The 16,563-nt window shown below is 59.0% G+C and overlaps 2 protein-coding genes across 2 annotated transcripts; both read right to left on the bottom strand.

Annotated features, from left to right (window-relative positions):
• Positions 1-250: 250 nt before the first annotated feature.
• BESB_036610 (DEAD (Asp-Glu-Ala-Asp) box polypeptide 17) lies at positions 251-4,210 on the bottom strand (the record flags this gene model as incomplete). Its single annotated transcript, XM_029362247.1, has 7 exons — positions 251-747; positions 876-963; positions 2,425-2,586; positions 2,748-2,875; positions 3,128-3,315; positions 3,456-3,687; positions 3,826-4,210. 7 exons carry the CDS (start codon positions 4,208-4,210, stop codon positions 251-253), a joined length of 1,680 nt encoding a protein of 559 aa, XP_029221212.1.
• A 3,213-nt stretch (positions 4,211-7,423) lies between these two features.
• Positions 7,424-13,029, bottom strand: BESB_036600 (uncharacterized protein; the record flags this gene model as incomplete). The annotated part of the gene is made up of 6 exons (XM_029362246.1): positions 7,424-7,529; positions 7,984-8,116; positions 8,424-8,494; positions 8,682-8,768; positions 8,892-9,129; positions 9,411-13,029. The coding sequence occupies 6 exons, from the start codon at positions 13,027-13,029 to the stop codon at positions 7,424-7,426; spliced, it is 4,254 nt and encodes a 1,417-aa protein (XP_029221211.1).
• Positions 13,030-16,563: the final 3,534 nt, after the last annotated feature.

The raw sequence follows: 16,563 nt of genomic DNA, 5'->3' as shown, positions 1-16,563 counted from the left end.
GCTTTTCCCACCTCCTTTCGTGCCTTCCGCCCCTGCGACTCCCACCAGCTAAAGCACACAACGAGCGACGATGCGTTGATGAGCCGCGGGGTGGGCGGGTAAGCCCAGGCCTCGCGCCTGCCGTAAGTAGTACGGGCCAGCGTGCCACGCGCGAATCATGCCTTTCCAAAGTTTGCTGTCTACAAGCGGCCTCCGCCCAGGTGCGCCTACACACGCCGCGCCAACTATGCGATAGTCCTACCATCTCTCTCTAATACGGTCTGGAGCCCAGCGGCAACGCGTTGGGACCGCCGAACCCGCCGCTCCGGAAGCCGCCGCGACCACCTCCGCGGCCGCCACCGCCGCCCCATCTGCGACCCGAGCCGGAGGACGAGTAGCTGCCCATGGACTCCAGTTCAGAGGGAACCGGCTGATTGGCTTCCCGCAGGACGCGAACCAAGTCGCGCGCCAGACGCGATTTGTCCGGAGTGAAGAACGTGTACGCACACCCCTTCGTGCCCGCACGCCCTGTGCGCCCGATGCGGTGGATGTAGTCCTCAATCTGATTCGGCATGTCGTAGTTGATGACATGGCGGATGTCCTTCACGTCGAGCCCACGTGAGGCGACGTCCGTCGCCACCATGATCGGGTTGCGGCCGTTCTTGAACTCATCCAGCACCCACGTGCGCTCCTCCTGCTTCTTGTCACCGTGGAGCGACAACGCAGGCCAGCCCTCGACGCGCATGTCCCGCGTCAGGTTGTCCGCGCCTGGAAAAGACGAAAAACCTCACAGTTTAGCTGCATGCTGCGTGCCGGTCGCTCGGGCGACAAAAACGACTGTAGGGCACCCTCCACGCATCGGAAAACAAACTACAAAATACCCGATGCCAACTCACCTCTTTTGGTCTCTGCGAAGATCAGAATCTTCGAGCCGTCCATGATGCGCCGGAGCAGGCTCATCAGCTGTCCGCGCTTCTCATACTCCTGAACGCACAGCCGCTCCGCATCTTCCCGCCACAATGACTCGCCATCCGCAGTACACTTTCCGCTGCGAAAGACACCCCCCGATACAGGGCGCGCCACCTCCACGAGCCTCGCATCTGCAGCTGGAGACCCCCACCCAGAAGCACTGCAGGAAAGAAACGTTTTTGGCGATCCACACCGCTCGCTACGCAGCCGGACCCCGCATGAGGGCGTCTCCCGAGACAGAAGTCTGCTCCACGAGGGCGGTAGAAAATGGGTACCGTGGCCCCCGCCGTGGACAGACTGCGTCGCAGGCGGCAGGCTCAAGGCGGCAGCAAACTATTTGCTCACCGCACCGCAGCCGTCGCCCGACTCTTCATCATCCGCGCACTTCTCGACACTCTCCTGGGACTCTACCGCGTTCTTCCAGCCTAGTCATCCGAGCCGAGGCCAGCCTCGCCGAAACGCTCCCCCCGCACACGCAGGATTCATACGCAAGGAGCCTCCGAGCGCCATGCGCAGAGTGCACGCGCCCAGGCAGAAGCCGTCCACGGACAAACCCCCGCAGAAGACTCAGCGTCCCGCGACACCCGCCCCATCCCTCCCTCCCCCCCACTGCTCGCTTCCGCCTTACACGCGGCTCCCCCCCTCTGAGTCCGCAGCACACAACTCTGCCAGAGCAGACATGCCCACCCACTCGCCGAGAGACGTTCCACCCTCCGCTAGCCAGCCTTCAAGGGTCACTAAAAAACAACTCCACAGAACGGTGGCACACAAGCGGTGCTGCGGAGCAAAGCAATCGGCAGCGGCGCAGAAACACGCGTCTCGTTCCGCTGGAAACGCCACAGTGCGCTGCCGCCCTCCGTACGCTCCGAGGCTCAGAGAAGGCGGGAGAGGGGGGACCCGGGGGGCAGCGGCACGTCTTCCGTTCGCGCCTGTGCCCGGGCAAGAAGTGGGTCGGGGAGCAGTCTCGTGTGACTCCGCGCTCCTGCACCCTCGACACAGATGGCGCGGCGTCACCGCGCAACCAATGCATGCACAACCGACCGCCCTCTCGGTTCCCTTCAGAAAAACACTCGAATTTCCGCGAGGCTGGCTGGCTGGCAACGCGAGGGGACGCCTTGGGAATCGTCCACCGGCTGGTCGGGCGGGGAGAGGAGAGGCAAGAAGGCCGTCTGAATGAGAGACGTCGGGACGGCTCGGGCGCGGAGTCGGTGACAAGCAAACAGGCTGTCTTCTTCCTTCTAGTCATGAAAGTCCGGAACTTTCTGACGACTTTATCTCTCAGTGTAGCTCCCATGTCTCGCACGTTCCACAGGGCTCCGTGAGGTGAAGCCGGGAACCACGTCTGCGCCACTCCGTGCTGACAAGACGACGGCAGCTGAGCAACGTGCCGCGGCGCACCGCCACGCACAGACTTGCCACCGCCCCGTAGAGCGAACAGCGCAACCACGCACGAACTAACAGAGCGGAAAAAAATACCTGAAGAACCATGACCTCCTGCTTGATGTTGTGGCACGCCTTCAGATCAAGGCTACCAACATTGATGTGGACAGGCTCTTCCTTGCACAGATCCCGCGCCAAGTTCTGCACTTCCTTCGGCCAAGTCGCCGACCACATGAGCGTCTGGCGATCAGGTCGGATCTGAAAACGCGCCGCAGCAGCACAGGTCCCAACTACATCTCCTCCAGGGACAAGGACCCTACAGAAAAGGCCAGGAGCGCATTCTCCTCCATGGGCTGTATAGCTATCCCAGAGCGCCTGGCGAACCACCGAAAAGCAAAAACCTGAGATGCGCGTCGTACCTGAGAAACAATTTTCCGGATCTGCGGTTCGAAACCCATATCCAACATGCGATCTGCCTCATCCAAGACCAGGTACGTCACACGGCGGAGGTTGGTGATGTTCGACTCGAGGAAATCAATCAGTCGACCTGCGAACAGATGCGCACGATCGCAGCATACAGATCGCACCAGCTATGAAATGGTCGGGAACCATCGCTTCCCGGTATAGAGCCGCATGGGAAAAAGGCGGAGGTTGGCCAAAGAGCCACTACATTCGCACACACACACACACACCCGGTCGATGAGACTCGAGATTTGAACATCGCGCGCCGGCAAGAACCGCTCACGGAAATCCGCGTCCACCGAACGAATGTAGAAAGGAACGCTCACGACACGCTTACCTGGGCAAGCGACGCAGATCTCGGCTCCCCGCTCGAGTTCCATAATCTGAGGCCGCTTAGGAACACCACCATACGCGACAGCATGATGAATCTTTGAAGGGCCTGCGAAGGTGCGGCACTGAGAGCGGATCTGCTCGACGAGTTCGCGGGTGGGAGCCAAAATCAAGACGATCGGTCCGTCGCCCTTACTGAAGAAAGTCGAAAGACAAAAACACCACGAAGCCGTACTGCCTTCCACGTGAATGGGGCGCTGACTCACATCGCGTGAGCTAGAGGGCAACGATCCGCAAGGCATTTCAACGCTCAGTGTACGTACAGCGGGACTTACTTCAGGTACGGCTGCGCATTGATGTGGACGATGGCAGGGAGCAGGAAAGCCAGAGTCTTTCCACTACCAGTCTCCGCAATACCGATCATGTCCCTTCCAGAGAGCGCAATCGGCCACCCCTGGACTTGAATAGCCGTGGGCTTTTGAAAACCGGTCTGGTTGATGACGTCCAGAATGTACGACGGGAATGAGGTGTATTCGAAAGTGGGGACGGGCTTGGGAACATTCTGACCTGTGGAAGGCGATACGTAATACAGACGCGACGACCGTCCAGACTCAGCGCACGAAACAGGCCTCCCCGTAGCATTCACCTGCCCACACTTGTCGTCTAACATGCCCTCAGCAACACCTGAGGTTGTAAGTTACTTACCGTGCACGATGGTGATTTCATTGGCGCGGCGAATCCTCTCAGCCTCCTCCGTAGACATGTTGACGACGGCAGGGTGCTCGACGTAGAAGTTCTTCTCGAATGGGACGAGATCGACGGCCTTCCAGTCGACTCGCTGCAGCCTTGAGCCGAGAGAGTCGGAGCCATAGCCCCCCATTCCCACGCCGCCGCCGCTCGGACGCCCGCCGCCGTACATCCCTCCCCCGTACGAGCTCGCTCCGTAGCCTCCTCCTCCGTACCCGCCATCCCCGTACGCACCGCCGTATCCCCCCCCGACGTAGCCGCTGCTACTGGCGCCGTAGCCGTAAGTGCCGGTGCTCCCCGATCCATACCCCCCACCACTCGACGCACCGTAGCCCCCGTACATTTTTCGGCCTCAGAACACAGAACAGACACGGACACAGGTCTGATGGTGACGCACTCGACCCGAAAACTGCAGTCCGCGAAGAAAAACTCCTGGGGTTGAAAAAGAGCCTGATCGGTCGCCGCCCTTCGCCGCCCTGTGACTGGCACGGACACAACCCGCGCAACTCTATTCCGCGTGAGGGGCAAGGAGCAGAAAAACGCGCGACAAAAACTCGTCCGCGATGATTCGGAGGGTCTACTGCACGGCACGAAATGTCGGCTCGACTACGTCGTGGCTTTTGCTTGCGACAGCAGCGTGCTGTTTTGTTGAACGACCTGCGACAGACGGAAGGCGGGAACTGCGGTGGGAAAGGGAAACGGACGCGAAGCAGTGCAGTTGGTGCCAAGAACTCCCCCCGAATTTCGCGGCAAGGCGCAAAGAGAAAAGGCATAAATCGTGCCAAAGGTTTCCAGGGCAGCTACGCGAAAGCAGTGCCGTCAGAGAGCCGACCAACACAAATTCTGCCCAGGAAACACAGAAACTGCATGGCCCACATCGCCCTGCCGCGCGTCCAGTGGCCGCTTGTACTCGCAAGCACCCTCCCGCCGCGATGGGAGGCTCTCCTCGTCGCAATCGAGGACTCCGCGGGCAGCGCCTGCGGAGCGTTCCGTTTGCGTTTCGTGTTTTCTGCAGCTGCGACGCCGAGGCGAGTCAGGTCCTGTTCCCCTAGAGCGTCACTTCATCCGAAAGCTGCCCGTGATGTGGCGAAGAAGCCACCCGCGATTAGTACTGCGGCTCGGAAGTTTGTCTGCATGCTGCTACTACCCTGCACTTCGACAACTCGCCCCTGCAGCGGATGGCATGCTGGCTGGCCACGCGGCGCCACGTGTCGCCGACACAACGCATATTCAAGATTGTTTGCATGCGTTGCAGGCACGGCGGAAGCCGTATAACGTTGCCGAAACTCGGCAAGCAAACGCTGCTCGGGACGCCCCTTGACATCTGTTGGCGCAGTCAGCCGCTCAGGAACCCGTTTTTCGGGAGTGCGCCGATTGTAATCGGGAAGCTTCTACCGCTCGCAACTGCGGTGGGGTCGAGGGATTTCCTGTATGAGACACTTCCCAACGCTGCGCTATGTCTGCGCCCGCATGCCCCCCCGATGGGACACTGCTGTAGTGTGCCTCTTGCAGCAATGCCTCCTTTCCGCTGTCTTACCTCTTTTGGGTTTTTTTTGGAATTGTACCCCCTATCAGGGGGCGGCTCCTGAGCGGCGGGCGCTAGAAGCGCACTTGAAAAAGAAACTACTAAGGACATCATATGGAGAAGAAAAACTTGTAGTATAATATTAACAGATTCCTTTTAAACTTAATGAAGTAGAAATTCCTAAGATTATGCTTTGAGATAATTTAAACATATTTCTTAAATACGCTGGAGAAAGAAATTTTTATCAAAAGCTATTTTCACAACATTGTAAGAAGACAAGTACTTGTAATTTTTGTGGAATAGAGGTAAATACACATCAAAGTAGACGCAAAGCCACTCGCCATTTGCCCACACCTGCCGCCGGTACCCTTATGAGGTGACAGTGGTTCCTCATTGGCTGCCCTCTCGCTCTTCGGCCGATATGCGGCACCCTCACAAGTATTCATGCTAAAGAAGAAGCAAGTTGCTGGGGTTGGCCGTTTCGTGCAGAACTACACACGGGTGGATGCCCGCTTGTCGGTTCAACGTAGTTCGCTCTGAAAATGATACTGGTTTGCCGGCAGGCAGTCCTACAGATAAACGGGAATGTTGCAGTTTGCTCGTTGTTGCAGATGTGAGGAGACCGGCTTCGAATATCGCCGAAATGAGCTTACAAGAAACTCCTCAAATGTGCAGTCAGAGGCCTTGAGAGGTGCACTAATCAGAGGGTGATCTGACACCAGAACAAACACTTGAAGAACGCGTAGAAAAGATGCAGTTCGTGCAGTCAAGCCTCCAGAGACGCCTTCGTCGCACGCGGCCGTGAGAAGATCCCGAACTTGGGCCGCGCAACCGTCTAAAACGTGGCTGCTTCCACATGAGGACAGTGTACAGTATCGCCAGCTGACGTCGCTTCCTGCGTGTGGACGATTCAGCTCGGCAGCCCGTCACAGCGGCAGGGTAGCGAGGCCAAATCTGCGGCGCACCCCCCACTCTTCGTAGGCCGGGCATCTGCCAACTTGCTGTGAAAGCAGCTTGTCGACAACCAGACCTCCAAAACGACAAATGTGTTGTGAAGTCTTCCTGCTGCTCTGGATGCGAGGCACTCCGCGTCGGGGAACCTCGAAATTTAGTGTGAGCTTTGCAAATGGAGTACTTCTTGCACCGCCGAACATGCTAAACGCCGGCGTTTATATTTCTCTACGTCTGGCACGGACTATATACTGTACCTCTCTAGCGGCATCAGCAGCACGTAGTGAGGCTGCGTTTCGGCTAAAGCTCCGTGGAGTCGCGCATTTAGCAAAACACGCTGCGCGCCTCCGGACAGGAGAGGGCGAGAGGTCCAGCGAACGTGCCAGGCCTTGGAGTGATTATGCATATACGAACTCTATGTGACTATCACGAGGCAGCGCATTCAGTGCAACCAGAAGTCACCAGCTTCTCCATGGCCGCAGCGAAGCTCGTACTGGCTGCTTCAAAAAACGCGAAATGAGGAGGAGCGGCCAAGACGACGCGGTGGATGGGAAAGATTCCTGTATCGGGAATCTTGGCGTCTACGCGCAATGGCCCCTTCACAGGAAATTCATTGCTACGGTTGGCTTCAAAAGCAATATGATGCTATGACGGATGACGGCACCGCAGAAGTGATTGTCTGACACTGCTACATGATTTCTGCATGCGAAAAAAGTTAGAGCGCCGCAACCCCCGCCTGGGCGTTAAGAGGATGCCCAGATTATCATGAGACGAAATCACCACTGTGACTCCAGCTGTATCTATACGATCCATCGGGCCCTGGCGAATCCTCCGTATGCGATCGAACCGCTCTGGCAGGTGGCAGCCTAGGGGTTAGTATTGAACATTGAGCCGCGAAAAAAATACGCGGATGCACCGGAAGGTGGAGAGATTCCTGTTCACGCGCCGTGACTCAAATCATGTTTGTGCCTCCAGCGCGAGATAACTTCCAGAAAACTTCCCCCACGTTCTCGACAGAAAACGCATATTTTCACGATTCAGCCGGCTTCCGACGTCAGACGCGTTGACGAAGTGGCTCTGTTACAGTCGATGCCCGTCCGAAATCCCGCGGGAAAGTTGCTCGCGGTAGGCAGCCAGTCGGCGAAAGGCGTATCCCGTGGCAGAAAAACCGTCCCAAGGCACTCCGCTGAAAACAAAAAACAACACACGGAACATCAGACAGTGCGCTACATTGCTCGTTCCTATCCCATTCATACATACAAAAATACATTATCCGTCTTTTCCCTTCACTGCATGCACGATTGACAAGGCGGAGACATTTGTGAAGCATGAACTGAATCGGCATTCTCCAAACGTTGCTGGAGCACAACACGCCAGACCGGACACCTGGAGTGGCTGATTGCCCTTCTTGCCATATCAAATCCATTGGGCATAGATGCAACCGCGCTCTGTTCAACTCAACACTGACGACAGCGTGAGAGGGGGGAGGCGACAGAATACACTTTGCTGCCTCGGTTCGATTGAGCTGCAATGGAAAAGCATCACTCCGCGCAACCACCGTTTCGCCTCCGCAAGGACCCCTGTCACACCGGCAGAACCTGCCGCATGGCATCCTCAAACTGATGTTTCGGACCGCTTACTAGTGCTTGAGCATGTTCACTGCCATTTTTTCCACCGTGGAAGGCAGAACTTTCGCCGCCAGGGCCTTGCTGACGACTGCCGGGATCCAGCCTTTCGGGTCGGCCTCGCTGAACAGCGTCACTTCAGTCCACACTGCGGAGGGAAGCACAGCAGACGCAAGAGCGAGACGCGCAGGCGGTGAAGCAGCAGGTCCCTCCTGGCTTCTGCTTTCCTTTCGGTAGAAAATGCGGACTGAGACATGCGTCACGGTCGCGGCGGCAGGCTAAACTGTAGACGCGCTGCTTGGGAGAGAACTCTGCGGCTGGAGCGCCGAAGGGCGGAATGCCAGCCACTGAGCAGCACTGCGCGCGTGTGTTTGGGAAGGAGACAGCTCTGAGTGACTGCGCATCCCGCCTGCCGCCAATCTTTCCACGCTCAGATGGCAGGGCATGCCACTCACCTCCGAACGGCGTCACCACGGGCGACGCAACGTAGGCGCTGAGACGGATGTCCATGCGAACGTGGCTGCTACTACAGAAAGCGCCAAATAAAACAGGGCAAAGCAATTCTTTGCATCCAGGGAAGCAGAATGAACTGATGGGCGGCCCCTGGATCTGAAGCAGCAGGTCGTGCCGCGACATGATATTGAGCAGACAGACCCGACAGCGCGCGGGCACCTTATGGTTTCTCTGGTTCGCAGTTTAATCTCGCGACTTACTGTTCAGGCGCATCTGGATGGTCGATTGAGCAGCTGCAGGACGCATACACCAGTCGAGTATCTTCTTTCCCCTCTTGCAGCTCCGCCCTGGCGTTTTCTACGATGCCATCTCGCGACAGCTCACGCCCGTTGAGCGGCTCGGCGCTCGTCCGGCTTGCACAGACGCCCTTTCGGGCCTTGTGCGCCGCGTCCGCGGCGTCGGGACCGCACTCCGGAGGCTCGTGGGCGGCGCGCGGCAGCCGCCACGTTCTCCTGGCGCGCAGCGTCACGATGTCTCGAGGGTAAATCGCGGCGACGCGCTTGAGCAGAACTCGGCAAATGTCCATGTGGGGCGTCAGCGTCTCGAGAACTGCGTGGCCGCCGAGGTGGGGATCCCACGTCGCACGCAGGGTGCTGTCGGAAGCAAACGAAGCGTACTGCTGGGGAAGCACGGGAAGCATGAAAGAAGCTGCATGCAGGGACTCCACACAAGCAGAATCACGTCGGGAGAGAGACAGACGGCCGGATCGAGGCCGTGCTGCCACACCAGCGCGAGGAGGAAAGACGATTTGGGGACGCGAACGCACATGTACACAAAAAGACTCGACGTGCATCTCGTGGAGGACGAACTCGTCGCAGACAACGGAAAATGGAATTTGTACAACACGCCCACGAGCACAAATCCGCCGCAGATACTGTTCACAGACTCGGCACCCTTCTCTGTCGTCACATGCAGCCACGCCCTCTCACCTCGGATAAGCAAGCGGCCGACTCCGAATTCTTTCTTCCAGACTTTGAGACCGTCTTTGTCATAGACGCAAGGCATGCAGTGCGTCTTCTTTTCGCTAGCACTCGTCCTGCCTTTCTCGGAGCATTCCTCGCTCATGCAAATGGAGGCAGCATCGAGAAGAAGCTCCGCCAAATCTAGCAGTTCTCTCTGTCGATCCCAGTCATCGTCAGCGCCGCCACTCCCTTGCCGCTCGGACCCCGCAGCAGCATCCCCCCAGAGAGGGGCTGCCGGTTGACCCTGCACCCCTGGACTGCGAGGCTCGCTTGTGGAGGTCTTCCTCCCTGCGTGGAGCGAACTGGCCTTTTCCTGTCCATGGGACGAGTCTCTCTTCTCTGTTGAGAGGCGTCTGAGGAGACTAGCCGCTTTGCTCTGCCTCAGATTGAAGGCGGCGCGCCTTTCTTCCAAAACACTTAACACGAACTCCGCGACGTCTTCTCTGGAGGAAAGTCTGCTCAAGCCCGGGAAGCAGCTGGCACGACTCTGGCCGCCCTTCGTCTCTCCCTTCTCCTGCTTTCCCGACGGGGAGACTGGCGCGGCTCCGCCCTCTGCGGCTCTTCCTTCATCGGGCGCGCATTCCCGCTGGCGGCCAGGCGCTGCGGAAGAGTCGGCAGCCTCTGCCGCTTCCCCCCGCACGCCTGCCGCCACGCACCGGTCGACGAATTCCCTGCAGGCCTTTTTGCCCTCTTCTTCCCCGTTGTGGCGCTCGTCTTCCGCGGCGCGCTCCCTCTTGCCTTCCTGCCTGCGACTGACCAGCGCGTCGGACTGCGGCAGACCCTCCTCTCGCCGACTCCCATGCGACGAGGTCTCTCGTGGCGACGGCCGCGTGGAGACGGACTCCGGCTCGCGGACAGCAGGCGCGTCCCCCAAAGTCCCCGCCCTCTCCGAGCCGGCCGGCGGCCTGAAGCTGAACGCCGGCACTCCGCCTCGCGCCGCCACAGGAGACACTGCAGTGGAGCACGTCCCCGGAGACGCGAAGTACCGCTGCTGCCCAGACTTCCCTTCGCTGTCGGTGCTCGGCGATACAGTTCGCAGTCCCCTGCCAGCCTCCCCCCCCTCTGCGGCGCGTGTGCCCCCTGTCTCCTCCTGCCGCACATAGTCGTCGGTGTCGGACCTCCGCCGAGGAGACAGGGACGCAAACGAAGCGGTCGACAGCCGTCGACGCTCAGCTTGAGTCGCCTCCAGGCAGGCGCCTTCGTACACCGCCTCCAAGGTTCTGTCGCGCTGGTCTAGAGACATTCCCGGCTCCCGAGCGGAGAACTCCGGCGGGAGCTTGCTGAACGCGGACTCGCCTACCCCTCCCTGCATCGCAGCCCCCCCTCCTGCGCCGTCGTGCCAACCATTCTCGTTCGCCCTCAGCGTCTGCAGGGCAGAGCCGCAGCTCTCCGGCACGCAGCCGAGTTGTTCTGTCTCTTCTTGCTCAGGTGGAGCGGCGTTTCGCCTCTCTGCGTTGTCTGTCTGTTGCGGCCCGCCGCCCCCCGATGAGGCAAAGGAACCCACGTCTCCGCAGCTCTCGCCGTGAGCCAAGCGAGAGAGACATGCGCCCGCGGGAAGTTTCGTGCGAGCGTCCTCTTGTGAAGAGCAGGACTCCCCACTGAATCTCTCCCAGGCTATTTCTGGGCGAGCGCTTGCTCCCGAGAACTTTTCAAAAGAAACTGACGCGGTAGAGACGCTTGCGTCCCTCGTGTCGCTCTGTCCGCCACGCGCCTTCCCTGCAAATCCTTCTCCCAAACACGCTGACTCTGACAACAGATACTGGTGAACGGCGCAGGGTCCTGGCTGTACGCTTTGAACCCGAAGGTCCTCTGCGCGTTGAGACCTTCCAGGCGGGTCGGACGAAGGCGAAGGCTTCGCGGCGCTCGGCGCCTGGCGATGTTGTCTTCGAGAGAAGAAGAGCGGGTCTTTGCCTTCTCTCGGCCCCAGGCAGATGAGGCGACGCGCGAAAAAGCGTATCCAGCGAGGCGGTCGCCGCGGCGACGGCGTCCCGCCCTGCGCGTCTGCGCTAGGCAGCGCGCAGCGCCCTTCTTCGGAGGCATTCGCCTTGTCCTGCCCGCTTCCAGGTTCCGCTCTTCGCGCACTACGCAGAGCTGTGCCCCCGTGGGGTCGCCAGCTGATTCTTCGGCTCCGCTTGGGCGCTGCGAGGCCGTCGCTCTTAGGAGACAGTCCCTGGTCTGCACCGCCCTCGGGAGGGAGGAACTGCGTGCGGCACGCCGAAGAGACGGGAAGGGACGTGAGCGGCGCCTCCGCCGGCGCGCCTTCGCCGTCGGAGGCCCCCGCCGTCCCGCGTCTCTTCTTTCCACCCTTCCAGCCCCCTGGCGGCCTGTCGCCAGTGAGCGCCAGCGCCTCCAGGCTGTCCTCCGCATGGGCACGGGGCACGCCTGCGGCCTTCTGCGGCTCCCGCTTGCGTAGGGGCGACGACCGCCGGCGGCTCGCGGCGCGTCGACCGCGCGAGAGCCCCGGAGAAAAGCCGGCCGCAGGCGCCGAAGCGAGACGCCCCCGGGCGGGTCCCCCGCTGGCAAGGTCAGGCGGAGTCTCATGGGAAGCTTCCGGCGGAGGACAGTACGCGTACGGAAAGGGAGAGACGCTCAGATCCAGGGACGAACAACACGAGTGAGCAGGAGGCGCCAGATGGACAGGAATGTTGGCTACGTAGAACAGCGGCGCCTCCGCAGACTGAAGGGAGGAGGACGCCTGGCCTTCTTCCAGCGCGCGTGTCTCGAAATCGGGCTCGTAGCGGCACATGTAGGCGGCCGACGAAGACACGAGGGAAACAGCAGAGTCTGTAGGACAGGGCAGCGAGTGGAGCGCGGACTCCAGTTTGACGTCTTCTTTGTCAAAGAGAACGGCCCCTTGCGGACGACAAAAAGGCGCGCAACTGCCAGCGGAGTGAACGCGAACCGAGCCAGACGCAAAGGCGGGGGCGTTGGATGCGTCTGCGGGTGCCGGCGCTTCTCCCGCGCACAAAAACGCACCCGCGCGTTTACCATCTGCGCTTGCCAGAGAGCCATGCGCCTCACAGGCTGTCGCATCGGGGGGAGCGACAGCACACGGATACGAGCGCGACGCGCGCGACGAAGCCGAGGGCAGAGATGAAGCAGACAGCGACTCCGAGCCACGGAGCGTCACGAGAGGAGCGCTTCCGTTCGGCGCGTCTCCAGCAGACTTGCCAGGCGCTCCATGGTGACTGTGAGGCAGACGCTGCGACGAAAAAACTTTGGCACGGTACAGCAGACTGGCCACTTCCTCTTTTAAGAAAGCAGGAGCCTCAGGTACGCCGCGCGTGGCTCCCGACGTTGTCGGGAGCCACGGCGGGCGTGGGGGCGCTGCCGCTGGAGACGCGGAATCGAAAGACGACCAAGAGAAAAGACTACCACGTGAAGAGCTCGTCTCCTCTCGTTTGATGTCGCCCCTGTTCGTTGGCGGATTCGACAGGCGCCCCTCTGCCTGTGCGACGTCTTCCCTCCCCCCTTCACCTGATCCGCTGCGTTTCGTCGCGCTCCACTCTCCTTCCTCTTCCTCCGCTTCTCCGTCCACGAGTTGGCTGCGGGAAGACGAGAAAGAAGAGAGCGAGTTTTGGCGCATGGCGGACGCCTCCCCTATTCCAATACATCTGCAAGCTTTGTCTCCATCGGCGGCGTGTCTCCTTTCTCCTTCGCGCAGTCCCTCTTCCCTGAACAGGCGGTCGCTGCCTCCCTCATGCGGATCGAGCTTCGTGCCTAGCGTCCCTCCCCCCCCTCCGCCACTGAATCCACAGAAAATGAAGCGTCCTTCATCCATTGCAGAATCTGGGAGACGCCCTCCTGGCTGTGCCAGCAACGAAAACAAGCCCTTTCACAAGCGGCATGACACACCTGTGCCCGACTAAATGGAAGAACCAGACGCTCTGTCTCCGCTTGGTTTTCGCCTTGAGAAGAGATCAGTCCACGCACAGCTGCCGACACGCACACGAAGCGGCTTTTTCAGCATGCGCTCCGGCAAGCTCGGGGGCGTAAACACAAGTTCACAGAAGGAGAGAGAAGACTCAGAGCTGCGCCACAGCAGTTTATGCAGCAATGACGCGCCTTGACAACAAACGAAAGATACACTTAAGCTGCGCGAGAGGTCGCGAAGTCAACGGCGAACCCTTGCGCAGCAGATGCGAGTTAGCAGCAGGGGCACGGAAAGCTCCAGCGAATCCTTTTGGTCCGACCAGGGAAGCCGAAAAACCTTCCGGGGTCGCCGACCGATTTCGTAAGAAACCACCGTCCGTGTCCAAGAGCCGACCAGCACAGGAGATCCTTCGAAAAACGCGTTTGTAGACGTGTAGATACGCATCCAAGAAACATGTGCGTGCATACAGACATGTACATTTGAGGGCAGCCAGAGCGGATGTTTGACGCCTGGCAAATGTGTGAAAACCACTCAGGGAAAGTACGCAAGAGAGGCAAGCGCCTCTGAAGACGTCGAGTGCCGCAGACGATAACTGGCGGACCGAAGAGGGAAGCCCGGCGGCCGCAAACAAATTCATCCCATATGAACCCGAGTGAAAACAACAGGAAGGAAGAAACATGGCCAGCAGACAACTCCGTGCTCGAACGTCTGAACAGTCCCTCGAGAATGAAAGGGAACTGGGTCGACTTGGTGAAAAGAAGCCTGAACGGCGTCGAAGTCTACCCGAAAGAAGCGAAGCCGGACCGAGCGTGCAAGCCTCGACAGACTGCATTCACAGACGAGACTAAATCAGTGGACTACCGAGTGAGAAATCGGCACGGCTTGTCGCGAGCAACCCTGTCGAGCACTACAGGCGCCGCCGCTTCAGCTTCAGCAAGATCAAGAAGGTTCCACCCAACGGGAATCACAACAAATACCACATCCAGCACGGTAAACAGACAGTCTCAACAGTTCCACGGCTGTATATCCTTCGCTTTCAACAGAAAGAACGAACAGGCGGAGACGGACACCCAGTGTCTTTGTCCGAGCGCGGCTGCCGTGAAATGCCAGAGGAACTGCTTGATCTGCCTAGCGGAAAAAAGCGATTTCAGCCACCCTCCGCGTTCTGCGCAAAGAAAAGAAATGGAAAGAAATGCAATAATTGAGAACGACAGAGACAGATATCTATCACGGCTAGTGCTCCCTCGATTTGAGATCCACAAGCTTCCCTGAATCTCTCCCTCTTGTGCCCTGTTGTGAGTTGCCCTACTGCGCGCCTCCCGGTAGAAAAGGGTTCACTACTTAGAATAAATCCCTGCCGCAAAGAAGAAACAAAAAGAGGTGAGGGCATGGCAAAGAAGCGACGCGCATCACCGGCGCAATGTGAGACGTCACTTTCATCTTCGCCCACTGAAAAAAATGCAGGATACCGCGGAGAACCGGCAGCTAGCGGTAAACAAAACGCATGCGGCTCGGAAAAACACCATCCCACTCAGCATGGATGCGCGCTGCTGTTCCAAAAAAAATTGTCTGGGTGTCGTTTTCCAGCTCTTCTATGATGCGGAACCTACAGGGGGTCTGCTTCCGTCGAAGCAGGTAGACGTGTAACGCATCCGTCCCTGCGCTATGACGCTTGTGAAGGCAGGTGTGCCTCTGCGGCGCAGATGCGCAATGAACGAGCTACCGCGACGGCGGTACCCCGCCGTAGAGCTGGCACTTCAGGACGAACTGCAGCTATTCTAGCCTCTCAACAAGACGGGGTTCAGCGGGTCAGAAGTAGCACTTCAGCGAGCCGTCACCCGATCGGTCACAGAAGAATCGCGCTCCGAGTTTGCGACGCCCGCATACTGTCGGCGCCGTGCAGCTTTGAGGGAGGCCGGAGCTATGTGCAGGAAGTAACACAGTTAGAAACGTTGTTTCTTCGTGCCACGAACGTTCGATGTGTGCAAGTGTGTACGGTTTCATCCCAGCAGTACTGCGCATGCCGACGCAGAGCTGATCAGCTACTGAACGACGTGTGCAACCGTTTCTGCTGAGTGCACCAGTGACGGTGAGACACATACGTCAGTTGATTTGCTGGCGAGTTAGTTAGCACCAAGTTCCATTGGATGCCGGAGGGCAACTGTCAATTCAATTGTACACATCCACGGTTAGTGGGTCAGGTGCCACGTGTAGCCTTGGCGCGGGTGTGTGTCACTATAGGGCGCATGGCCAGATCAGGGTGCATTTCCACGCGGTAGCAGGTTGGCGGCATCCATACAGTATTCGCGGCATGCGCCACGGTAGCTTGTTTGTAGCAAACCAGAAACCGTAGGTAGTATTCCTCCATGGTGTAGTCCCGCTTCCTCTCCGGCGCATTCTCGTCTTCCCAGCGCAGCCAGCATTGTCTCCCCCCCGCCCCCCTCCCCCACGAGTTGCTTCCGGAACGCTTGTAGGTTGGTCCGCAGTCGTTTGCGCTACGAGATCCATGAGCATCACCCGAGGCAGCTGGTGATGCTCTCATGGATTTTGACTCTCATCCGCAGACGCTGGAAGTGTGACAAAGTCATAGCACAACCAGTCGATCACCGTTGCGCGGACTGGTCTTCAGTCTTCTCTCATAGCGAGCAACTGCATTGCAGTGCCCTAGTGGTCAGCAGACTGCCCGCAACCTAAGGCTCTTCTACACCCCTGTGCTGGATCTCCACGCACGATGTAGAGCTATGGTGGGCATGTGACCGTCTTTTCATCGCTCCTCGCTCTTGGATCTCTCAGCCCACAATGGCCTTCCTCGTTTGTTCGCCTGTACGGCCGCTACTGAGAGGAGATGGTCACTTCTCTGTGGGGTTTCCACAAAGGCCTCCGCATCCCACCATCGAAGCCGCTGACCCTTAGCGAACACTAGGGGCCGCGCTTCCGGGCCGCATCTGGTAGAGTCGACTGTTTACCAGGCCACTCGAGACGACCGCTGCATGTGGCGTTCGACCTCAATTAATCAGACACTACGAATAGCGAGAGGCTGGTCTCGCCACTGGCGGTGTCCTGTCGCTTTTATGCGGGTTTGTCCAGGCCGGAGATCCTCAACTGTGGAAAGCCAACCGCTAACTACGATATATAGATGTCATCCAACACAGATACCCATGGACTGCAAGTCTGAGGGACACAGGTGCTGTCTGCATGCGTGTCTGCACGCCATCGGGAGCTTATTAGACGGTCCGCAAACGACTT

Source organism: Besnoitia besnoiti, chromosome II (genome assembly GCF_002563875.1).
Source record: "Besnoitia besnoiti strain Bb-Ger1 chromosome II, whole genome shotgun sequence".
NCBI lineage: Eukaryota > Apicomplexa > Conoidasida > Eucoccidiorida > Sarcocystidae > Besnoitia > Besnoitia besnoiti.
Note: the sequence above shows the minus strand (reverse complement) of the source record. Positions and strands in the feature narration are given on the sequence as shown.